Source organism: Hypanus sabinus, chromosome 5 (assembly GCF_030144855.1).
Source record: "Hypanus sabinus isolate sHypSab1 chromosome 5, sHypSab1.hap1, whole genome shotgun sequence".
In the NCBI taxonomy this organism is placed as follows: domain Eukaryota; kingdom Metazoa; phylum Chordata; class Chondrichthyes; order Myliobatiformes; family Dasyatidae; genus Hypanus; species Hypanus sabinus.
The window spans coordinates 6,829,483-6,856,088 of record NC_082710.1 but is presented as its reverse complement, the minus strand read 5'-3'; the positions used below and the strand labels follow the sequence as shown (position 1 = coordinate 6,856,088).

Genomic DNA, 26,606 nt, shown 5'->3' with positions numbered 1-26,606 from the left:
ATTCTGGACCAACACAGAAATCCTGAAGGAAATCAGCAAGTCAGGCAGCATCTGTGAAGGGAAAGAGACAGGCAACTTTTTGGGCTAAGGCTCCTCATCAGGGCTGAAAAGAAAGAGAGCAGAAGCCAGAATGATGGGCAGGAAGAAGACATAATTCAAACTGTGAAAATAATAGTTAAGAAATTATCAGGCTGATAGGACCAATGCAATGCAATGTGAGAAATTCAAATTCAAGATTGTTTACTTACAGTACACAAATATAAAGGAGAACAGAACAAGTAAGTTTAAGTGTAACACGACGGGGAATTTCTTTACTCAGAGAGTGGTAGCTGTGTGGAACGAGCTTCCAGTACAAGTGATAGAGGCAGGTTTGGTATTGTCATTTAAAGTAAAATTGGATAGGTATATGGGCAGGAAAGGAATGGATGGTTATGGGCTGAGTGCGGGCCAGTGGGACTAAGTGAAGGTAAGCGTCGGCATGGACTAGAAGAGCCGAGATGGCCTGTTTCCATGCTGTAATTGTTATATGGTTAAGTATGAGAATAAGGGAAGACAATATATGGGTCGCAAATCTCAAAGTGAAAGGATATCTATGTGGACAAATTGCTGAAAGTGACAGGTTAGTTTAAGAAAGCATTTAAGAGAATACAGAATCCTGGGCTGGAGGAATGGTGTCAGCCAGAAATATTGTTTGTTTATTCCCCTGTCTGATTTGTCAAATCAAGTCACTTTTATTGTCATTTCGACCATAACTGCTGGTACAGTACATAGTAAAAATGAGACAACGTTTTTCAGGACCACAGTGTTACATGACACAGTCATGCTAAGTTCCTCTAGTATTTTGGATGTGTTGCTTTACTGATAAAGTCATAATGAACCTTAATAAGACACTTAAGTGGCCACAGCTTGAATATTATACCTAGTTCCAAGCATCCATTTCCAAAAAGATGTATAGATCTTAAAGGTGCAGGAGAAACTTATGAGATGATTCCAGGAATGAGGGACTTCATATACATCAATAAATTAGTGAAATCAGGGTTGTTTAGGCATTAAAAGGGGCAGAATGGGGTTAGCATAACACTTCACAGTGCCAATGATTAGGGTTCAATTCCCGCCACTGTAAGGAGTTTGTACATTCTCCCTGAGACTGCATAGTTTTCTTCCCACATCTCAAGAACATGCAGGTAAAAAGTTGTCACAGCTTAAGAATAAGGAGTAGGCCATTTAGAACTGAGATGTGGAAAAACTTTTTCACCCAGAGAGTGGTGGATATGTGGAAGAATCTGCCCCAGAAGGCAGTGGAGGCCAAGTCTCTGGATGCATTCAAGAGGGAGTTAGATAGAGCTCTTATAGATAGCAGGGTCAAGGGATATGGAGAGAGGGCAGGAAGATGGTACTGATTGTGTATGATCAGCCATGATCACAGTGAATGGTGGTGCTGGCTAGAAGGGCTGAATGGCCTACTCCTGCACCTACTGTCTATTGTCTATTGTCGGCATGCTATGTTGGAGCCAGAAGCATGGCAACACTTGTAGGCTACCTCCAGCACATCCTCGGTCTGTGTTGGACTTTAACACACAAAAAAAACACATTTCACTGTGTTTTGATGTCTTGCGACAAATAAAGCTAATCTTTATCTTTAAACTTCAGAGCTAGAAGCCATGGAGTGAAGGTCATGGGAACTACAAACGTTTGTATATTAAAAGTGACATGAGGATATTTTTGCAAAAAAAAATAATAGAATGCCCTACAGAAGGTTACTTTATGAGATCTGTAAGACCAGCATTTATTATGATGGAGCACTGCTTAAAATATCATATAACCACATAACAATCACAGCACGGAAACAGGCCATCTCGGCCCTCCTAATCCGTGCTGAACTCTTAATCTCACCTAGTCCCACCTACCCGCACTCAGCCCATAACCCTCCACTCTTTTCCTGTCCATATACCTATCCAATTTTACCTTAAATGACACAACTGAACTGGCCTCTACTACTTCTACAGGAAGCTCATTCCACACAGCTATCACTCTCTGAGTAAAGAAATACCCCCTCGTGTTTCCCTTAAACTTCTGCCCCCTAACTCTCAAATCATGTCCTCTCGTTTGAATCTCCCCTACTCTCAATGGAAACAGCCTATTCACGTCAACTCTATCTATCCCTCTCAAAATTTTATATACCTCGATCAAATCCCCCCTCAACCTTCTACGCTCCAATGAATAGAGACCTAACTTGTTCAACCTTTCTCTGTAACTTAAGTGCTGAAACCCAGGTAACATCCTAGTAAATCATCTCTGCACTCTCTCTAATTTATTGATATCTTTCCTATAATTCGGTGACCAGAACTGCACACAATATTCCAAATTTGGCCTTACCAATGCCTTGTACAATTTTAACATTACATCCCAACTTCTGTACTCAATGCTTTGATTTATAAAGGCCAGCGTTCCAACAGCCTTCTTCACCACCCTATCTACATGAGACTCCACCTTCAGGGAACTATGCACTGTTATTCCTAGATCTCTCTGTTCCTCTGCATTCCTCAATGCCCTACCATACCCTGTATGTTCTATTTGGATTATTCCTGCCAAAATGTAGAACCTCACACTTCTCAGCATTAAACTCCATCTGCCAACGTTCAGCCTGTTCTTCTAACCGGCATAAATCTCCCTGCAAGCTTTGAAAACCCACCTCATTATCCACAACACCTCCTACCTTAGTATCATCGGCATACTTACTAATCCAATTTACCACCCCATCATCCAGATCATTTATGTATATTACAAACAACATTGGGCCCAAAACAGATCCCTGAGGCACCCCGCTAGTCACCGGCCTCCATCCCGATAAACAATTATCCACCACTACTCTGGCATCTCCCATCTAGCCACTGTTGAATCCATTTTATTACTCCAGCATTAATACCTAACGACTGAACCTTCTTAACTAACCTTCCATGTGGAACTTTGTCAAAGGCTTTGCTGAAGTCCATATAGACTACATCCACTGCCTTAACCTCGTCAACATTCCTCGTAACTTCTTCAAAAAATTCAATAAGGTTTGTCAAACATGACCTTCCACGCACAAATCCATGCTGGCTACTCCTAATCAGATCCTGTCTATCCAGATAATTATTAATACTATCTCTAAGAATACTTTCCATTAATTTACCCACCACTGATGTCAAACTGACAGGTCTATAATTGCTAGGCTTACTTCTAGAACCCTTTTTAAACAATGGAACCACATGAGCAATATGCCAATCCTCCGGCACAATCCCCGTTTCTAATGACATCTTAAAGATCTCTGTCAGAGCTCCTGCTATTTCTACACAAACTTCCCTCAAGGTCCTGGGGAATATCCTGTCAGGACCCAGAGATTTATCCACTTTTAAATTTCTTAAAAGCGCCAGTACTTCCACCTCTTTAATTGTCATAGGTTCCATAACTTCCTTACTTGTTTCCCACACCTTACACAATTCAATATCCTTCTCCTTAGTGAATACCGAAGAGAAGAAATCATTCAAAATCTCTCCCATCTCCCTCCCATCACACATAGCTGACTACTCTGATTCTCTAAGGGGCCAATTTTATCCCTCACTATCCTCTTGCTTTTAATATAACTGTAGAAACCTTTCGGATTTACTTTCACCTTATTTGCCAAACCAACCTTGTATCTTCTTTTAGCTTTTCTAATCTCTTTCTTAAGATTCCTTTTACATTCTTTATATTCCTCGAGCAATTCCTTTACTCCATGCTGCCTATATCTGTTGTAGACATCCCTCTTTTTCCGAACCAAATTTCTAATATCCCTTGAAAACCATGGTGCTTTCAAACCTTTAACCTTTCCTTTCAACCTAACAGGAACATAAAGATTCTATACCCTCATAATTTCACCCTTAAATGACCTCCATTTCTCTATTACATCCTTCCCATAAAACAACTTGACCCAATCCACTCTCTCTAAATCCCTTCGCATCTCCTCAAAGTTAGCCTTTCTCCAATCAAAAATCTCAACTCTAGGTCCTGTCCTGTCCTTCTCCATAATTATATTGAAGCTAATGCTATTGTGATCACCGGACCCGAAGTGCTCCCCAACACATACATCTGTCAGCTGACCTATCGCATTCCCTAACAGGAGATCCAACACTGCCCCATCTCTAGTCGGTACTTCTATGTATTGTTGCAAAAAACTATCCTGCACACATTTCACAAACTCTAAACCATCCAGCCCTTTTACAGAATGAGCTTCCCAGTCTACGTGTGGAAAATTAAAATCTCCCACAATCACCACCTTGTGTTTACTACAAATATCTGCTATCTCCTTACACATTTGCTCTTCCAACTCACGCTCCCCATTAGGTGGCCTATAATACACTCCTATCAGTGTTACTACACCTTTCTCATTCCTCAATTCCACCCAAATAGTCTCCCTAGAGGAGCTCTCTAATCTATCCTTCCAAAGCACCGCCATAAGATTTTCTCGGACAAGCAATGCAACACCTCCTCCTCTGGCCCCTCCTACTCTATCACACCTGAAGCAACTAAATCCAGGAATATTTAGTTGCCAATCACACCCTTCCTGCAACCATGTTTCACTAATAGCTACAACATCATAATTCCAGGTATCAATACACGCTTTAAGCTCATCCACCTTTCTTATAATGCTCCTAGCATTAAAATAGATACATTTTAATAGATACATTCTGGGGCATCTGGATTAATAATCCAGCAATTTTGGCTGAAAATATAAGTATACCATTCACATCTTAATATGACAATAGTGCAATGTAAATTTAGATAATAAAATGGAATTTAGAAAAATACTGACAACAAAACTACCAATTTTTTGTAAAAATGCATCTGATTCAGTTTTTCAGTGGAGTAAATCTGCCAGTCTTGTCTGCTCTGTTCAAAATATGATTCCAGATTCATCCCATGTTGTTGACTCTTAAATGCTGCTGAGCAAGTTAATCAATGGTATTATTGCAGTGTTTCAGAGGGAAATGTTTTCATTAGTTACGTAGTAACTTTTAAGACTTGATGGGTTCGTCTATGCTTTGAGAATAATGGGTAGGCCATTTAGAATGGAGTTCAGAAAAAACTTTTTCACCCAGGGAGCTGTGGATCTATGGAATGCTCTGCCTCAGAAGGCAGTGGAGGCTAAGTCTCTGGATGCTTTCAAGAAAGATTTAGATAGAGCTCTTAAAGATAGCGGAGTCAAGGGATATGGGGAGAAGGCAGGAACAGGGTACTGATTGTGGATGATCAGCCATGATCACATTGAATGGTGGTGCTGGCTCGAAGGGTCTGCACCTATTGTCTATTGTAACATTGTTATAATTCTGATTGTTAGTTTTTTAATAAAAATACTTTGTCTTAAATTTTATATGAAAAGGAAAAGGAATGGCTTATTTATTGACTTCTTAGTATTTTGAATCAGATTCTTTACATACAGTTGCAAGAAAATTGCAATTACCTGGTTTTCTACATTAATTACTCATAAAATGTAGTCTGATCTTCAACTAAGTCACAACACAAACACAATCTGCCAAAACTAATAACACAAACAATTGTACCTTTCTTGTCTTTATTGAACATTGTTTAATCACACAGTCCAACTGGGAAAAAAATGTGAAGCCTTGTATTTAATAACTGGTAGAACCTCCTTTAGCAGTAATAACCTTCACCAAATGTTTCCTGTAGCTGCTGATCAGACTTGCACAATGACAAGGGAGAATTTTAGATCATTCCTCCATACAAAACTGTTTCAGTTCATCAACATTTCGGGGATACCTTGCATGAACAACCCTCTTCAAATCATGCCATAGCTTCTCAGTTGGGTTGAAGTCTCTAACTTGGCCATTCCAACATACAAATTTTCTTCTTTTTAAACTATTCAGTTGTTGATTTACTCAGGTGTTTTGGATCATTTACTTGTTTCATCCAACTTCTAAAAAGCTTCCGGTGATGGACAGTTACCCTGACATTCTCCTGTAAAATGTCTTGATACAATTCTGAATTTATATGTCTTGATACAATTCTTGAATTTATTGGAAAGTGGCCATTGAGTGAGTGGGCCAGTGAAGGAGTGGAGATTTGAGGCTTTGAATCGAGAGGCTTCGACGAGAAGAGGCTAAGGAGGAACTTCACTCCAAGTGAGGTAAGGCCAGGTAAGTTCCTTTCAAAGGAGAAAGTTTCAAAAGTTGAGGCAAGTATTGGGTAGGTCATGTCAGCTGAGATCGGCCCTGTGGTTTGTTCATCCTGCAGCATGTGGGAAATCAGGGATACTTCCAGTGTCCCTGACGACTATGTGTGCAGGAAGTGTGTCCAACTGCAGCTTCTGGCAGACCACATTGAGCATCTGGAGCTGCAATTGGATTCATACTGGAGCATCCGCGATGCTGAGAAAGTCTTGAATAGCACGTTCAGTGAGTTGGCCACACTGCAGGTAAAGGCTACACAGGCAGAAAGGGAAGGGGTGGCCACTAGACAGCGCAGCAGTAGGCAGGTAGTGCAGGAGTCCCCTGAGGTCTTCTCCCTCCTAAACAGATATACTGTTTTGGATACTGTTGGGGGAGATGTCTCATCAGGGGAAGGCAGGAGCAGCCGAGTTCATTGCACCATGGGTGGCGCTGCGGCACAGGAGGGAAGGAAAAGGAGTGGGAGAGCTATAGTGATAGGGGATTCGATTGTAAGGGGAATAGATAGGTGTTTCTGCGGCCACAAATAAGACTCCAGGAGGATATGTTGCCTCCCTGGTGCAAGGGTCAAGGATGTCTCTGAGCAGCTGCAGGACATTCTGGAATGGGAGGGTGAACAGCCAGTGGTCGTGGTGCACATAGGTACCAACGATATAGGTAAAAAACGGGATGAGGTCCTACAAGGTGAATTTAGGGAGTTAGGAGATAAACTAAAAAGTAGGACCACAAAGGTAATAATCTCTGGATTACTACCAGCTCCATGTGCTAGTCAGAGTAGAAATAGGAGGATATTTCAGATGAATACGTGGCTTGAAAAATGGTGCAAGGGGGAGGGATTCAAATTTCTGGGGCATTGGAACCAGTTCTGGGGGATGTGGGACCGGGATTAACAGGACGGTCTGCACCTGGGCTGGACTGGAACCAATGTCCTAGGGGGAGCATTTGCTACTGCTGTTCAGGAGGCTTTAAACGAATGTGGCAGGGGGATGGGAACAAGTGCAGAGAGACAGAGGGGTGTAAAATGAGGGTAGAAGCAAAAAGTGAAAAGTAAAAGTGGCAGGCAGGCAAATCCAGGGCAAAAAGCAAAAAGAGCCACTTTTCAACATAATTGTATAAGGGCTAAGAATGTTGTAAAAACAAGCCTGAAGGCTTTGTGTGTCAATGCGAGGAGCATTCGTAACAAGGTGGATGAATTGAATGTGCAGATAGTTATTAATGAATATGATATAGTTGGGATCACAGAGACATGGCTCCAGGGTGACCAAGGATGGGAGCTCAACATCCAGGGATATTCAATATTCAGGAGGGATAGACAGGAAAGAAAAGGAGGTGGAGTAACATTGCTGGTTAGAGAGGAGATTAACGCAATAGAAAGGAAGGACATTAGCCTGGAGGATGTGGAATCGAAATGGGTAGAGCTGCATAACACTAAGGGGCAGAAAACGCTGGTGGGAGGAGTGTACAGGCCACCTAACAGTAGTAGTGAGGTTGGGGATGCCATTAAACAGGAAATTAGAAATGTGTGCAATAAAGGAACAGTAGTTCTAATGGGTGACTTCAATCTACATATAGATTGGGTGAACCAAATTGGTAAGGGTGCTGAGGAAGAGGATTTCTTGGAATGTATGCGGGATGGTTTTCTGAACCAACAGGTCGAGGAACCAGCTAGAGAGCAGGCCATTCTAGATTGGGTATTGAGCAATGAGGAAGGGTTAGTTAGCAATCTTGTCGTGCTAGGCCCCTTGGGTAAGAGTGACCATAATATGGTGGAATTCTTCATTAAGATGGAGAGTGACATAGTTAATTCAGAAACAAAGGTTCTGAACTTAAAGAAGGGTAACTTTGAAGGTATGAGACGTGAATTAGCTAAGATAGACTGGCAAATGATACTTAAAGGGTTTACAGTGGATATGCAATGGCAAGCATTTAAAGATCGCATGGATGAACTACAACAATTGTTCATCCCAGTTTGGCAAAAGAATAAACCATGGAAGGTAGTGCACCCGTGGCTGACAAGGGAAATTAGGGATAGTATCAAGTCCAAAGAAGAAACATATAAATGAGCAAAAAAAAGCGGCACACCTGAGGACTAGGAGAAATTCAGAGACCAGCAGAGGAGGACAAAGGGCTTAATTAGGAAAGGGAAAAAAGATTATGAGAGAAAGCTGGCAGGGAACATAAAAACTGACTGTAAAAGCTTTTATAGATCCGTGAAAAGAAAAAGATTGGTCAAGACAAATGTAGGTCCTTTACAGTCAGAAACAGGTGAATTGATCATAGGGAACAAAGACATGGCAGACCAATTGAATAACTACTTCAGTTCTGTCTTCACTAAGGAGGACATAAATAATCTTCCGGAAATAGTAAGGGACCGAGGGTCTAGTATTACGTCTGTAGCCCCCTCCTTTGTGAGAATCGCAAGATCACTGTTGGGTTGGGTCAAGGGGCCCAGGAAATGGGAGAAGAGACGTGCAGACTGTCTCGTTTTCACGGCGATGTAAAGCTACGGGACATGGCCATTGTCTCTTGGAGACCAATTTGTGGATTGAGATACTATGCTATGTGAACGCCCTCAGGCAAAGTGGGCTAGTTGAGGGAGAGCGTGCACACACCCAACCTGATTGACATCTACAACCCTGCGAGTCAGGATAAAAGAGGGTCTGTAGGAACAGCCCCTCGGACGCACCAGAAGAAACGTTAAGCGACCACGTAACAGCTGGAAGTCATCTGAAGGAGGCCACGTGCATTCAGTTCCATTGCTGGAATTGGTGGCTGGAACCACGGAAAACGGCTTTTAGCTAACAACGGGGAAACCCACTCCCCTGACTCAACGGATTGGCATCCTAAAAGACCTGGGCAAGTTTTAAACCGCCGCTCTCTTAAACCCAAAATGCTGCAGCATGAACGAACTAACAGTGACTGTTATCTTTCCATCAGACAATACACTATCCCCTAGACAACAATAGAGTATTATACCCGCGCTTTAGATTTGGTATTGACGACGTATATTATCTGTATGTTTGCATTAATCTTATTTTTGTGCCCTTTATCAATAAATACTTTCAAAAATAGTACCATCAGACTTCAACGGACCTCTCTATCTTTGCTGGTAAGTGATCCAGTTACGGGATTTCGTAACACTAGTGAGATGGAGGAACTGAGGGAAATACATGTTAGTAGGGAAGTGGTGTTAGGTAAATTGAAGGGATTAAAGGCAGATAAATCCCCAGGGCCAGATGGTCTGCATCCCAGAGTGCTTAAGGAAGTAACCCAAGAAATAGTGGATGCATTAGTGATAATTTTTCAAATCTCCTTAGATTCTGGAGATTTAGTTCCCGAGGATTGGAGGGTGGCTAATGTAACCCCACTTTTTAAAAAAGGAGGGAGAGAGAAACCAGGGAATTATAGACCTGTTAGTCTGGGGAAAATGCTAGAATTGGTTATCAAAGATGTGATAATCAAAGAGGTGAAATCATCGGACAAAGTCAGCATGGATTTGTGAAAGGAAAATCATGTCTGACGAATCTTATAGAATTTTTTGGAGATGTAACTAGTAGATTGGATGGGGAGAACCAGTGGATGTGGTATATTTAGATTTTCAAAAGGCTTTTGACAAGGTCCCACACAGGAGATTAGTGTGCAAACTTAAAGCACACGGTATTGGGGTATGGTATTGATATGGATAGAGAATTGGTTGGCAGACAGGAAGCAAAGAGTGGGAGTAAACGGGACCTTTTCAGAATGGCAGGCAGTGACTAGTGGGGTACCGCAAGGCTCAGTGCTGGGACCCCAGTTGTTTACAGTACATATTAATAATTTAGATGAGGGAACTAAATGCAGCATCTCCAAGTTTGCGGATGACACAAAGCTGGGTGGCGGTGTTAGCTGTGAGAAGGATGCTAAGAGGATGCAAGGTGACTTGGATAGGTTAGGTGAGTGGGCAAATTCTTGGCAGATGCAATTTAATGTGGATAAATGTGAGGTTATCCACTTTGGTTGCAAGAACAGGAAAACAGATTATTATCTGAACGGTGGCTGATTAGGAAAAGGGGAGATGCAACGAGACCTGGGTGTCATTGTACACCAGTCATTGAAGGTGGGCATGCAGGTACAGCAGGCGGTGAAAAAGGCAAATGGTATGTTGGCATTCATAGCAAAAGGATTTGAGTACAGGAGCAGGGAGGTTCTACTGCAGTTGTACAAGGCCTTGGTGAGTCCGCACCTAGAATATTGTGTGCAGTTTTGGTCCCCTAATCTGAGGAAAGACATTCTTGCCATAGAGGGAGTACAAAGAAGGTTCACCAGATTGATTCCTGGGATGGCAGGACTTCCATATGAAGAAAGACTGGATCGACTAGGCTTATACTCACTGGAATTTAGAAGATTGAGGGGGGATCTTATTGAAACATATAAAATTCTAAAGGGATTGGACAGGCTAAATGCAGGAAGATTGCTTCCGATGTTGGGGAAGTCCAGAATGCGGGTCACAGTTTAAGGATAAAGGGGAAGCCTTTTAGGACCGAGATGAGGAAAAACTTCTTCACACAGAGAGTGGTGAATCTGTGGAATTCTCTGCCACAGGAAACAATTGAGGCCGGTTCATTGGCCATATTTAAGAGGAAGTTAGATATGGCCCTTGTGACTAAAGGGATGAGGGGGTATGGAGAGAAAGCAGGTACTGGGTTCTGAGTTGGATGATCAGCCATGATCATACTGAATGGCAGTGCAGGCTCGAAGGGCCAAATGGCCTACTCTGCACCTATTTTCTATGTTCCCTCAATGATTGCAAGCTGTCCAGGCCATGAGAGAGCAAAGCAGTCCCAAACCATAATGATTCTTCCACCACGTTTCACAGTTGGAATGAGGCTTTGGTGTTGGTGTGCAATACCCCATTTCCTCCAAAACATAGTGGTGTGCATTTCTGCCAAAAGTCCAACTTTAGTTTCATCTATCCACAGAACATTGTCCCAAAAGCATTGCGGAACATCCATATGGATTTTTGCAAACCTGAGATGTGCAGCATTCCTTTTTTATTGGACAGCAGTGGTTTCCTCCATGGTATCCTTCCATAAACACCATTCTTGTTCAGTTTGTCTTATAGGGCACATATGAACAGAGACTTAAGTCCTAGAGATTTCTGCAGGTATTTTGAACTTTGGGTTCTTTTTCACTTACTTCAGCATTGCATGTTGCGCTCTCCGTGTGATCTTTGCAGGACACCTACCGCATTGGAGACAATTTCTCTTACTGTGGACTGATGAACACTCAGGTCTTTAGAAATGCTTTTATAGCCTTTTCCAGCTTCATGCATCTCTAAAATTCTTCTTCGAAGGTCCTCTGATTGTTTAGATGGAGGCATAGTGCGCATAAACAGATCTTTCTTGAGAAGAGCAGGCTGTCAGTAACCTGACTTGTGTCTTTTTTATAGGGCAGGGCACCTCGACAACCATGACCTCCTAACAGCCTTTTTTAAGAAGTCATTACCCAAGGTTCACATACTTTTTTGAACCTAGACTATGATTGATTAAATGGTGCACTCAGTATTGACAAGAGGTAACTGTTCAAAAGTTACTGTTCTATAGATTTGCTAAGTATGCCCACAGGAAAAAGAATCTCAGTTGTATCTGGTGACATGTATGTATTCTGGTAATAAATTTTACTTTGAACTTTGAAGTACAACTGTTTGTGTGTTATTAGTTTAGGCAGATAGTGTCTATTATTGTGACTTAGATGAAGGTCAGGCCACACTTTATGAGTAATTAATGCAGAAAACCAGATAATTGCAAAGAGTTCACAGTTTTTCTTGCAATTGTATATATACATACAACATCACCAATCAAACAATGCACATGTATGTTGTCTTCCCCTTTTAGGTTAATCTAATCACATTTATGGGAAAAATACTATATAGCACTTCTATCTCTTTAAAAGAGCGAATGGTGTGGGGACGGAGAGGATCAATGCACTACCTAGATAAATGTTTGTGTTTCAAACCACGAGTCTTTAAGACGGCGACCTAACACACACAAATCTAATTCACCAACAGACTGAATGGAGCAATATTTGATTCCCAAAATGCCCATCTCCCTTAGCTGTTTTATAAAATTGAACATCAATAACTCGGAAATCCTTCCATTTTGCTCCCTCCCCACAAGGTTTGTCCTTCTGCATATCTAATACCCTTTACTTTTACAGCCCTCTGTGCTCCAATTTAGACTGATACCATTTCTGTATAGTTAGTTACATTATAAGCTTTCTAAATCTTGTATCCTTTTACTTCCTCTAGAGACTTATTCTGAAGCAGTTTTTGCTAAGTTTCCTAAAAATCACTTTGTATAGCTCAAATCAAATTGTAGGACTCATAAAACACTTCAGAATATCGTGCAATAATAGAAATCCTTGTTGAAATTGCATGGTTAATTTATACTGATACATCTAACATTCCCAAAGCAATGAGCTTTAACTCTTTTCTACTTGACCATGTAGAACACCACAAGTTGTGTTTTGATTAATTCCTCTGAAACCTAAAGAACATCACCAAGAGAAACAAATACTACATTTTATACACTGCCTGAATGATAGATGCTCAGCCCTTTACAGAGGCAATTAATAGCTTAATCTGAAAATCTGTTAATTGTAACTATTTAGAAAAGTTAGTGAAGAACCAGGAGCTATAGTTTAAGATGGATAAAATTAAAATTTATGATACTAAGGATCCACATAATGGAGAGGGGTTTTGGGATTGGTGGAAAATTATTGAGTCAAAATTAGAGAAAGGGATTTTGTAATCAGTAAAGAAAATACAAACCATTTTAATTTCCATTCCCATTCCAACATGTCGGTCCATGACCTCTTCTAGTGGGAAGATGAAGGGCGGAGGAGCAACATCTTATGTTCCACCTGGGCAGCCTCCAACCTGATGGCATGAATATCCATTTCTCCTTCCGGTAAAAAAAATCCCTCCACCTCCCCTCTATTCACCACTCTTGCCTCTTTTCACCTCCCCTGGTGCCCCTCCTCCTTACCTTTCTCCATCGGTCCACTCTCCTCTCCTTTCAGATTCTTTCTTCTACAGCCCTTTAACTTACCCATCCACCTGGCTTCACTTATCACCTCCAAACTAGTTTTGTTCTTCTCTTCCCCTCCCCCACCTTCATCTTCATATTCTGGTGCTTTTCCCCCTTCCTTTCCAGTCCTGAAAAAGCATCTCATCCCATAACATCAACTACTGACTGACCTGCTGAGATCCCCCATAATTTTGCTTGTGTTGCTTTGGATTTCTAGCATCTGCGGGCTTTCTCGTGTTTATAATTTTGCAGAACAATTATTGGATCCGTATGGATATGAAAAGAAAATGGTATCTTAAGTAGTTTAATATAAGTCAGAGAATGAACAGAGAGATATTATATCTTGATTTCATAGAATATCAGATAGGCTTCACTGGAAGCAGTACTTGGAAAGCTGTCTCTCAATGAAGAGCAACCATAATAATTGCAAGAGACCAGAATCAGAAATGGATTTTTATCATTGGACAAAAGAGTAAGGAAAGGGATTCACATTGCCAATGTGACAAGTACCTGAAGGGTGCACCTGGATGACAGACTTGAGAGGAGCACTGACAGAGGTACAAGAAGGACCAAAGTCACCTGTACTTCTGAAGAGACTGAGGTCCTTTGGATTAGGCGGGCCTCTCCTTCACATGTTCTATCAGTCTGCTGTCACCAGTTCAATCTTCTATGTGGTGCTGTGCTGGGGCAACAGGTTCAATATACTGATTAGAACAGGCTGGCTCTGTTATAGGAGTCAAATTGGACACATTGGAGACTGTGGTAGAACAAAGGACCCTACAGAAAATCCTGGTAATTCTGGACAATGTTTCTCACTCTTATGCATGCCATCTTGGAATAACAGTGGAGCACTTTTAGTAATACAATAAGACAACTGTGTTGTTTCGAAGAGCACTATAGAGGTCATTCGTTTCCTCAGCCATTAGGCTCTATAATGAGTCAAACTATAGCCAGGCAGTTATGATCTCCTCCTGTTAGACTCTTTGTGGTAACTTATTTTTTCTTCTTTCCTTCTAATATTTATATCTGTGCATTTGTATTGCTACTGTGACACTGTAATTTCCTTTGGGATGAATAAAGTACCTATCTACAAATGCACTGGTTGAATCAAGAGTGTCATGGATTTTGGATCATAAACATTCTCTCATACATGTCATTGCTAGTCATTCCAGTTTTAAATCAAATAAAGAAATTAAGACAAAAGTTACATTAGAAAAAATTAGTGATTTATTTCACAGCAATAAGACATACAACTGCAATGTTTAAACCAAGTGAATTGATTAGTATAATTTAACCTCAATTAGCAAAGTCACAAATATTTTATATTTCCCCCTAGCAGTGGATTGCCTTGCTTGGCTTAAACCACACGTTTAATTGCTAAGGCTGCCAAAAATATAAATCCTAACAACTTTCCATTCACGTGCCAATATGAACATTATACCTGTGATTGCTTGAATTATACCATCAGCTACACCTTGCTGAGCTACATACTTGAATGTGTGTGAAAAAGACGCATAGCTCAACTGACAAGTTGCTGTGACTTTGTTTACGTTTTCCTTCAGTTCTCAAGCACAGGGGAGTCCGTTGCCAGACACCGACTACCATGAACCTGGCTGGGTGTGAGGTATCCATACAGATTATTAATACTCAAATTATTTTAGTCACTGGAGAATTTTAAAAACTCATTATCAATTGTCTTTTATGCTGATGCCTTCTTTATAATCTTGCAAATGCATTTTGTATCAAAAACCTCAATATTTAAAATAAATAACACTTTTTCCCCCAATCCTTACTGAAGAACGAAATCCCAAACCACAGACGATGATAGCACCACAGAGGATACAAAGTGAAGCTCAGATGTAAGCTGGTTACAATAAATTATTATTTGACAGGGTCTTAAAACAATTTACCACTGGGATGCATATATAGTTGCTGCTTTTTTTTTTAAAAAAATCAGAATTGGCTCATGCCCTGACAGAAACAAGTCTAAACATCTGTTGACAGAAAAGAAAGGAGCATCTTCAGAACTTATTTTACTATAGATGTGTTTCATGTATATTTTATATATTTTCTCAGCTTTTCTGATATGCCAGTCAAATACAACTACAAAGGGGGAGAATTGAGTAAAATCACACAAGAAATTTGGAAAATTATTATGCAGATACAGTGATATAAACTATAAAAGTGAAACAAATTTAGAAATTGGGCACCTCTGAATGTCCCATAATACCTTGATTAACACAAGTAGTGTAACTGTCTGGCAGGTTTCATTCTAACTCATTTAAATGGAGGTACTTTTTATTTCCTGTTGTCTTGAAGGAACTCCCATGCAATATAAATGTATCAGCTAAATTGTTGCCTGTGTCAAATCAAAACACGTCATCAGGAATACTGTTAATCTTTTGAATGCACTTATTTTAAATACTGATATAATGGATGTGCAGGATGTACAGTGATGAAGGACTGTGAAATGATTCATTCCCAAAATAAGGTAACAAAGACCTTGAATTAGAACAATCACATGAGCTGGAAGTAAACTGACCTGTGACTTCTATGATTGTGTTCTGTTTATTCCAGAATTTCAAAATGTAATTGGATTATAGTTAGTTTTTTTAAAAGCTTGATGCAAAAGTTAACTTTTAACATGAATCCCCTACAAACTACTAAACATGTTTTATTGGCAATATGCTTGTTTTCATTGGTATTCATATTCACTACAGATGTAACAAATTAATCAAGATCGAACATATAAACTACCACCTGTGGATTCTGTTTCATTTTTCTTGCTCAACATAAGAATTAAATCATTATTTATTTCCCATATTTTATTCTATACTAGAAACTCAAAACACACCTCACACAATGTTGCTCTCTCATGTTATAACCAGAAGAGTATTTTAGAAGACAGGTGAAGATGTTGACAATACATTGTAACACTTTCTTCTTTACAAAGATAAATAAGTGCATGAAACTTCACTTTCCTGGATCTCCGATACTGCTTACACAGTCCAGCAGGTAAAACAGTATGAGGAAGGTTCATACCATTTCAGTAAGACTTTGCAAAGTGTCTTACCAGGGTGTTTGTCGATTAAACTAAGTTGGACAGTCTTTCATTGATTCCCTTTTGGTTATTATTCTATAATTTATTGAGCATGTCCCCAGGAAAATGAATCTCTGTGTTGTATATAGTGACTATGATAATAAATTTACTTTGAACTTAGAAGTGCATGGAGGCCCTGTTGTGTTTCCTGACACTGTAGAATGTTAACTAGACCTTGCTTAAATGTTCCTAACTAAAGGGGATGCCCCAGTTCAATTACCTATTTCAAGTTTACCCTATTTACCGATTTAAGCTCTCAGTTATATGCAAATACATAAGCAAAGGCCTCTTGCCACAGATAAAAACAAAATTCATTCAAGTTTTTGAATAAATTCCTGTCAGTAACAAAATAATTAATTGCAACATTGTATCCACTATTTTAATGTGCAATTATATTACTATTAACTACTATTCCCATTAATTCTAACACCGGCTGCAAGACTTGCTCTTATGCAAACTATCCTATTTAGACATTTCATAATGGTTTTCTCTTGGATAGTACCTATGCTATCACTTGACAATAGTGAGAGGCTCTCCAGAATATCATCACCAAAGACAAAGGACTGTGAAGCACACAGGAGAACAGTGATCGATACAAAACTCCACTATACATATCCTCATCATGTTCCACAGAAAACCCTTCCAGGCTGACTCTCAGCTAGACAAGGTCTTGGCATCCTTCAGAGTGATCAGGAGTTCCTAATTTTTATGCCATGGAGCCTTACCATTAACCAAGGGGTCTATGGACCCTGTTTGGGAACCCTTGCTTCAGACTATTGGACCGAATGATCAGCTCACCCCTAATCCTTGCTCAGCCCATGACCCTGCCCTGAAATTGCCCTGAACACATTTTTACATTAAAAAGCACTAACGTCTGACCCAACTGTAGATATACAAGTTAATTGATTTTAAAAGTTGCCAAGCTTTCTGATGGAATTTGTATAGATCCTCATTTTACACCATACTATTTCCTAACTCCTCGGGGACTGCCCAAGCTGGCTACGAAAGGAGGTGTGTTGAGCATGGGGCTAGCAACCCAAACTGTAAAAACCCAGAGCTACAGAAACACCAACGGAAGCTGCAAAAGCCTCATCTCTGGGAAAGGAAAGGTACACCACGAGATGGAGATAATGTGGAAGATTGGCTCAGGACAGAGGACTCTGGCAAGCTACTGTCGGTGGCCTGCACCCCAGTACAAGTGATAGGAGAAGTGTTGCTATTTCCTCGTGTTCATTTGCTCATCGACTTCAACTGGAGATAAATTTTTCAACAGAGAATAGTTATTTTAATTAAGTGACAGAACTTAATTTATCTACAGAAAAGAAATTAACATCCTGAAACACGGGTGCTTTATCATAAGGTTAGTCCTGTTAGCTGAGCAATTGGGAAATTCACAAAGATGTGAACTATTCAAGCAGGAACACAATTTTCCTTCTTCGTCATCATATACAGATTCGAAGAGATAATTTTTAACTGCTTCTCATCATCAATAAAAGACTAAGAAAGGTTTTTCAACCCCCTTCTGTATGTTTAGAGGGGGAGAAAAAATTGGTACACTGATTTAAGTAATCCAACTGTTCTCTTTCCAGCAAAAATCAGGTAACGTTTAAATTGTATGTCATATGACGAACTAAATGTTTTAAGTGTTTTAAAATTACACAGCTAGATTAAAAACTGTGAAGTAATTGCATCTCTAATGGGTCAGTGGCACAATAGCATAGTGGTTAGCCCAACATTTTACAGCACCAGTGACTAGGGTTCAATTCCCACCACTGTTTGTAAGGAGTTTGTACATTCTCCCCATGTGGGTTTCCTCCCACAGTCCAAAGGCATCCAAGATGATAGGTTAATTAGTCATAGTAAACTGTCCCTTGATTAGGCCAGGATTAAATAGGGGCATTGCTGGGCAGCGTGACTCAAAGGACCAGAAGGGCCTTTTCTGCACGGTATCTCGATAAATAAATAATTAAACTTCAAAGGCAGTCTTTCATAAAATACAAAGTGTGTGTTTGTTGAATCTAATATTCCATTTCCATTCTTTTTAAGTATATAATCACAAAATTACTTGTAGAATTGTTACATGACTGAACTCTTCCACAAGAAGCATTATAAAACAGCACCCTTCAATAAGCAAACACGAGGAAATCTGCAGATGCTGGAAATTCAAACAACGCACACAAAATGCTGGTGGAACACAGCAGACCGGGCAGCATCTATAGGAGAAGCACTGTCGACGTTTCGGGCCGAAGGTCCTGGCCTGCTGTGTTCCTTCAATAAGCAAGTATTAATCTTAACTCCCTAAGAATGAGTAACATTTGACTTCCACTTCTTTACAAAGCAATTTTATTTAAATCTGAAAGGTTAAGTGGTGCTAAGATCTTATCTTATATAAGTGTATCTTATCATCTATGAGAATTCTTAAACCAAAGGACTACACTTGCAATGCCTCGAGTAGCAAACGACAACATTTTATGGCACACTCCTGCACTAGAAACATAACTTGAGGCCAAGATGTAAAGTCTTTCACCATCAAAGGAATCAAAGTGGCCAGGTAGCACTTCTTCCACAAGGTCATTGTCCACCAGCGTCATTAGGCGTTTGCAGGTTTGGATGTAGTCACTCACGTTACTGTAAGGGAGCCAGTCAATCAGTGCTCCATTGTACACTACATCGCCACTAAAGAGAGTGCGATTCTCCTGGTCATGAAGGCAGATGGAACCTCTGGAATGACCAGGCATGTGTAGAACAGTGAGCTGACGATTTCCAAGATTAATAACGTCACCTAATATAAAGCATAAATGTCTCAGGAATCTGTAATCCTTGCCAATTATATTAAAAATATAACGCAAGAATCTGAACTGTTAATATATATAAGGATTGATTGTATTCCAGCCATCTTCATAAAAAGACGAAGCATTTTATTGGCTTTATATAACTATTTGCTTATTTTTTGTGAAATAAGTGTTGAAACTAGTAAGCAAAATATAGAGTTGTGTTCATCTTGCCATGGGGTAACTGTGGAAAATTCTCAAACTAGTGCAAATGAATCCAACTTTATTTTACCTCTCTCCTGGTCATAGTCAGGATCAATGCCTTTATACTGCAATATTGATTTGATCATAGAATCATAGGTTATTTGTCTGGCCGATGTGCTTAAGCCAACAATTTAAAAAGTTCTTCACAATTAATCATCCCATTTTTTTTTAGAAATTTGCACACCTCTAGTTAAAGTACAGTGCAATTTCAAGATGACATGCCTTGTTATTTTTCCTTGATATACAGTGAATTCCGGTTAATGGAGCCATCTATTAATCTGGCAAGCCACTTATTTCGGAGAACTCAAAAAGAACATAAATTGAGAAAGTAGCCAGAATTCCTTTTGTGTTTTGGGATACCCTGCCACTTTCTTTCTTTCTTTCTTTCTTTATTTATTTATTTATTAAGATCAGCACAGAATAGGTTCTTCCAGCCCTTCAAGCCATGTTGCCCAGCAATCCCCCAATTTAACCCTAGCCTAACTGGGGCAAGGGACTGTATAGTTTCTAACTAGCATTAGTTGTGCACATGTGTGGCCATTAGACGCAACACATGCTTTGAGCAAACCATTTTAAAGTAGCATCAGCTGTGCATGTTTGAGTTCAAAAAGCGATTTTTGTCACTAGGAGTCTGCCCTGAATTTGTTCATTTAGTCAAAAGAGCATTAGACAGTTGCATTTCTCAATCGATAACTATTAGGGACTAATACAGTTTTATAGTACTGTAGTAGTAGTGGTGTTCCAATTCTTCTATAATTAATTTAAACATATAATTTGTTACTCAGTTTTGCACACAAAATGCTAGAGGAACTCAGCAGACCAGGCAGCACCTACGGAAAAAAGTCAACATTTTGAGCTGAGACCCTTCAGCAGAACTGGAGAGAGAAAAAAGATGAGTGGATTTAAAAGATGGGTGGGGGGGGGGGGGGGGAAGAGAAACACAAGGTAATAGGTTTAACCGGGAGGGGGAGGGATGATGTAAAGAGCTAGGAAGTTCATTGATGAAAGAGATAAAGGACAGAAGGGGGAATCTATTAGAAGACAGAAGACCCTGGAAGAAAGAAAAGAGGGGGGAGAGGGAGCAGCAGCAGAAGGGAAGGCAATAGGCAGGCTAGCAGATATGGTGGAAGAGAGGATGGGAAATGGTGGAGGAGGTGGGGGCATTACTGGAAGTTTTGATAAATCAATGCTCATGCTATCAGGTTGGAGGCTACCCAAATGGAATACAAGGAGTTGTTCCTCCAACCGGAGTGTGGCCTCATCGCAACAGTACAGGAGACAGTGGATTGACATAAGTCTACTCATCTTTTTTTCCTCCAGTCCTGCTGAAGGGTCTTGGCACAAAACATCAGCTGTTTACTCTTTTCCATAGATGTTGCCTTATCTGCTGAGTCTCTTTAGCATTTTGTGCATGTTGCTTGGATTTCCAGCATCTGCAGATTTTCTCATTTGTTATTTGTTACTCAGTTCGTCTTTTTTTAATTTGTTTTTAAACTATTTCTATAAAACGTCAGTTAATTGGAGCAGGTGCTTAATTGGGCCTAAATGTACTGGTCCTAAAGTATCCCAATTAACCAGAATCCACCGTACTACAGTATTATTTTGACCTGCTTCCCAACAAGGGAATCTGTTAAATGTTAGTATCAATAATGCCAGTAGCTTATACTGCAGTACTAACATTGTCCTCTGATATCAAAGTTCAAAGTGAATTTTATTACCAAAATGCATATATGTCACTATTTATCACCCTGAGATTCATTTTCTTGTGGGCAAAATCAACAAATCTGTAGAAAAATAACAGGATCAATGACAAATCAACAAGAGTGCAGAAGACAACAAACTATGAAAATGCTAATAATAAATAATCAATAAATAACAAAAACATGAAACAAAGAGCCCATGAAAGCAAGTCCATTGGTTATAGGAACATTTTAATAATGGGCGAGTGAAGTTATCCTTTTATTCAAGAGTTTGATTGTTGAGGGGTAGTAACTTTTTGAACCTGTGCTCAAGGTGTGAGTGCTCAATGGTTGGGAGGGCTTTACCATTGGTGTACTGGGCAGAACACACTACTTTTTTTTAGGATTTTCCATTCAAAAGCATTGGTGTTTCCATACCAAGCCATAATGCCACCAGTCAATACACTCTCCACTACACATCTATACGAGTGTTGTAAAGCTTCAGATGTCATGCAGAATCTTTGCAAGCTCCTAAGGAAGCAGAGGTGTGCTTTGCAGTCACATGTCCTGAAATAGTAACACCTAGAAAATTAAAGTTGCTGACCCTCTCTACTTCTGATCCTCTGATGAGCATTTGTTCATGGACCTCTGGGTTCCCTCTCCTGAAGCCTATAATCATTTCCTTGGTCTTGCTGACATTAAGTCAGATGCACATTATGTTGACATTGCACTGTATTTATCCATACTTTTTTTGAAGATTATAACTGATATTACTTCCATATTTTAATGTAGTACATTCATAAAACTCCTCTCCTGTAACTTCCATTTGGCTATATTCAAGTATGGTTGAGTGACAGTCATAGAGAAGAACAGAACAGAAACAGCTCCTTCAGCCCAACTAGTCTCTACTATCCATGTACCTATCCAAACTTCTCTTGAACATTGAAATCAAGCTGATGTGGGCCACTTGTACTGGCAGCTCATTCCACACTCCCAAGACCCTCCAAGTGAAGTTTCCCCTCATGTTCCCCCTCAACCTCACCTTTCACCATTAAGCCATGACCTCTGGTCGTAGTCCTACCCAACCTCAGTGGAAAAAGTCTGCTTGCATATATCCTATCTACACCCTCATAATTTTGTATACCTCTATCAAATCTCCTCTTAATCTTTTATGTTCTAAAGTATACAGTCCTAACCTATTCAATCACTCCTTACAGCTCAGATCCTCAAGAACCGGCAACATCCTCGTAAATTTTCTCTGCACTGTTTTAACCTTGCTTGCATTTTTCCTGTAGGCAGGTGACCAAAACTGCACACAATACTCCAGATTAGGCCTCAATGATGTCTTACACAAATTCAACATAACATCCCATCTCCTGTACTCAATACATAGAATAATAAAGGTCAATGTGCCAAAAGCTTTTGTTTTGACCCCATCTGCCTGTGACACCACTTTCAACAAAGTGTATTCCCAGATCACTTTGTTCTACCACACTCTCAGTTCACTGCTTTAAGACCTACCCTGGTTGGTCCCACCAAAGGGCAAAACCTCTCACTTGTCTCCATTACACTCCATCTACCATTTTTCCAGCTGATGCAGATCCATCTGCAAGCCATGATAGCCCTTCTCACTGACCACCACACCCCCAATCTTGGTGTCATCTGCAAATTTGCTGATCTAGTTAATCACATTATCATACAGATCACTGACATAGATGACAAACAACAAAGAACCCTGCACTGATCCCTGCAGCACACAAGTCACAGGCCTCCAGTCAGAGAGGCAACCCTCCACAACCACTCTCTGGTGTCTCCCATAAAGACAATGTTTAATCCAATTTACTACCTCATCCTGAATGCCAAGTAACTGAACCTTCTTGACCAGACTCCCATTTGGGACCTTATCAAATGTCTCGCTGAAGTCCATGCAGACAATATCCACTAAATTGCCTTCAACCACTTTCTTGATAACTTCCTTGAAAAAAAATCTGGGTAAGATTGGTTAGACATGACCTACCATGCACTAAGCCATGCTGACTATCCTAAATCAGTACATGTCTATCCAAATACTTATATATCCAGTCCCTTAGAATACTTTCCAGTAACTTTTCCACAACTGATGTCAAACTCAGTTCCTGGTTTCTGTTTAGAGCCTTTTTTAAACAGCAGAACAACATTAACTATCTTCAAATCTCTGGTACCTATCCTGTAGCTAAGGGTTACAACTGTGCGCAGGCCCCAGCAATTTCTGCACTTGCCACCCATTGGGTTCGAGGAAACACCTTGTCAAGCCCTGGGGATTTATCCACCCTGATCTGCCTCAGGGTAACAAACACCTCCTCGTACAGAGTCCATGAAGTTGATGCTGCTTTGCATTACTGTTATAAACTCTGTATCCGTCTCCTGAGTAAATACAGATGCAAAGTATGCATTTAAATTGAATAACTAAACGTGAAAAGTTCAAAAATGTTGACTGTATAAACACAAGAAATTCTGCAGAAGCTGAAAATCCAGAGCAACACACAAATATGCTGGAGAAACTCAGCAGATCAGGTGAGGCAGCATCTATGGAGAGGAACAATCAAGATCCTTCATCAGGACCGCCAAGCTTCTCATCTGGCACCTCCACTCCATCCACTAAAAGTAGACTTCCCAATGACCAAATATTTTAATTCTGATTCCCATCTGACTTGTCAGTCCATGGCTTCTGCTTGTTTTACAATTAGATCACCCTCAGGGTGGAGGAGTACCATTTTATATTTCATCTGGGTAGCCTTAAATCTGATGGCATGAATATTGAAACACGAGGAAATCTGCAGATGCTGGAAATTCAAGCAACACACACAAAATGCTGGTGAAATGCAGCAGGCCAGGCAGCATCTATAGGAAGAAGTACAATTGACGTTTCGGGCCAAGACCCGCATTTTGTGTGTGTGGCATGAATATTGATTTCACCCCCAGTATAAAAGTCTAGTATAAACCCTATCTTCTTCTACTTTGGCCTCGCACATCTTTTCATCTGCGTATCACCTTTCCACCCCCCCCCCCCCCCCCCCCCCCCCCCGTGCCCTTCCACCTTCCCTTTCTCCTATAGTCCACTCTCCTTTCCTATCCAGTTCCTTCCTCTTCCAGCCTTTACTTTTCCGACACACCTGGCTTCACTTATCCTCCTTCCCTTCCCCCCCCCCCCCACCCCCAGTCCTGATGAAGGCTCTCGGCCAGAAATTCATTTCCATAGATGCTGCCTGACCTGCTGAGTTCCTCCAGCATTTTCTGTGCACTGCTTTGGTTTTCAGGATCTGCAAAATTTCTTGTTTCTTGTATGTGTTGTTATTTCTTTAACATGCATATTCTCACACTGAAACTTGGTCTTGAAAAGATAAAATTCCACAGACTTGAGTGTATCAGAAATATATAAACTATAATCAAAACGGCACAGTTTTAAAATTGCGATTTAGACCTTCCTTGCCGTGGCCCACAGATGCTGCCCAACCCACCGAGTATGAGACAGTCGGCCTGTGGCTCAGGCCCTGTGGGAGGGCATCCGGTGACAAGTTTCTTCCCGCAGCACGCGTTGCCCTGGATTCCTATCATTATTACCCTTCCAACCATCAGGCTCTTGAAACCAAGGGGCTAACTTCACTCATCCCATCACCAAGCTATTCCCACAACCTATGGACTCACATTCTTAAGACTCATGTCACATCCTCAATATTGCTTATTTGGTTATTCTATTATTATTGAGCAGGTCATAGATGCTGCCTGACCTGCCCAGTTCCTCCAGCATTTTGTGCTAGTCTGGACTTCCAACATTCATAGACTTTCTTGGGATTATCCTTCTTTTTGTATTTGCACAGTTTGTTGTCTTTTGCATACTTGTTCTTCGTCCTGTAGGGTGCGGTCTTTCATTGATTCTGTTTCTTGTGATGCTATGAATGCCCACAAGAAAATGAAATTCAGGTTTGTATATGCACTTTGATAATAAATTCACTAGCCAGCAGCTGATTCCACCCACCGAGCAACAACGAAGCCCTGGGCCATACGATGGCTTAATCCCCCACGGAATATTTACCCTCATCCAGGACCCGGGCGGGCTGCACAGCTTTCACCCGGTACGTGTTCGCCTTCCAGCCCGGCCGAGGGGCCCTGGAGATGTCGGCGTCCGACAGCCAGGTCACCGCCTCGTAGTTATCGCCCCGCATCAGGGCGCCGGCCTCAAGGCGATGTACGGCCACCCGCTCGAAGTGGTGCAGGCCGCCCGAGTGGTCGAAGTGGACGTGGGTGGCGACGGCCATCACCGGCTTGTCGCCGATGAGGCGATGGGCGTGCAGGTAGCCGGCCAGATCCTTTAGGCCCAGGCCGCCATCCACCACCAGGTCCCGCTGCGAACCGCGCAGCAGCCAGATGTTGGCCCGTTTCCCCGCATCGAAGAAGCGCTCCCGGATCAGGTACAAGCCCTGGGAAACCTGGCGGTGCCAGAACCACTCTATGACGGGGCCACCATCCCGCTCCACCGCCGCGGCCGAGCCCGAAGACATGGTCCCGCCGCCGGCCGACAGAGTGACTGACAGCCGTCTTCGCCAATCAACACCCTCTACCGTTCGGTGTGGCGGAGGTCAGCACATCCAATCAGAGCCATCCGGACCCCAGCCGAAGGACTGACTGACAGCCATGTTCGCCATTCACCGCCGCCGGTGGGCGGTCCGTACATCCAAGGGAACCATTCGGACTGACAACCGGCTTAGCCAATCATGTGGCCGGCCGCCGGTGGGCGCTCATCCAGTCAAACCCGTCCGGAGGGTGGGTTCTGGCTTCAAATAATTTCTTGGTTTCTGCCCCGTTTCATTCCAGTCCTGGTAAATGCTCTCAACCAAGTCATTGACTGGTTTTTCCTTCCGTAGAAAATGCTACCTGACGTGCTAAGTTCCTCCTGTTGCGTTAGATTTCCAGCTTCCGCAAAATCGGTCCAGCCGGAGGGTCTGGGCCCGAAACGTGGATTGTACTTTTCTCCATAGATGATGCCTGTGTTCCTTGGATTCATTGAATTGAATTGGCTTTATTTCTTTCATCCTTCGCATACGTCAGGAGTAAAAATCTTTACGTTACGTCTCCGTCTAAATGTGCAATTTACAATGATTTGTAATAAATAGTATGTACAACAGGACAGTCCTTCTAGCATAGAAATATAATTGTACCAGCATCTGCAGATTTTCTCTTTCTGCTGAGTTCCACCAGAGTTTTGAATCAGAATCAGGTTTATTATCACCGGCATGTGAAGTGAAATTTGTTAATTTAGCAGCAGCAGTTCAATGCAATCCATGATAATATAGAAAGAAATAAGTCAAACAATTATAGTAAGTGCGTAGATATATATCCCTGCATAAAGATATGCTTGGAGGTGGGATCTCTTTGGAGATGGCAGAAGTTGCGGAGAATTATGTGCTGGATTCGGAAGCTACTGAGGTGGTAGTTGATGATGAGAGGAACCCCAGCCCTAAAGTGGCAGTGGGAGGATGGAGTGA

General features: G+C 41.2%; 1 protein-coding gene across 1 annotated transcript; it reads right to left on the bottom strand.

Annotated features, from left to right (window-relative positions):
* Positions 1–14,480: 14,480 nt before the first annotated feature.
* On the bottom strand, positions 14,481–26,273 carry mblac2 (metallo-beta-lactamase domain containing 2). The gene is made up of 2 exons (XM_059969335.1): positions 25,157–26,273; positions 14,481–19,152 (listed from the first exon to the last, which is right to left on the bottom strand). The coding sequence occupies exons 1-2, from the start codon at positions 25,620–25,622 to the stop codon at positions 18,773–18,775; spliced, it is 846 nt and encodes a 281-aa protein (XP_059825318.1). The 5' UTR covers positions 25,623–26,273; the 3' UTR covers positions 14,481–18,772.
* Positions 26,274–26,606: the final 333 nt, after the last annotated feature.

What these genes read in the sequence shown, in the direction of transcription:
- mblac2 (XM_059969335.1), bottom strand. Translation starts at nt 25,622, where the DNA reads ATGTCTTCGGGCTCGGCCGCGGCGGTGGAGCGGGATGGTGGCCCCGTC. An exon ending in CGCCCGGGTCCTGGATGAGG is followed by an intron (nt 19,153 to 25,156) that starts GTAAATATTCCG and finishes GCTTTATATTAG; the next exon opens with GTGACGTTATTAATCTTGGA.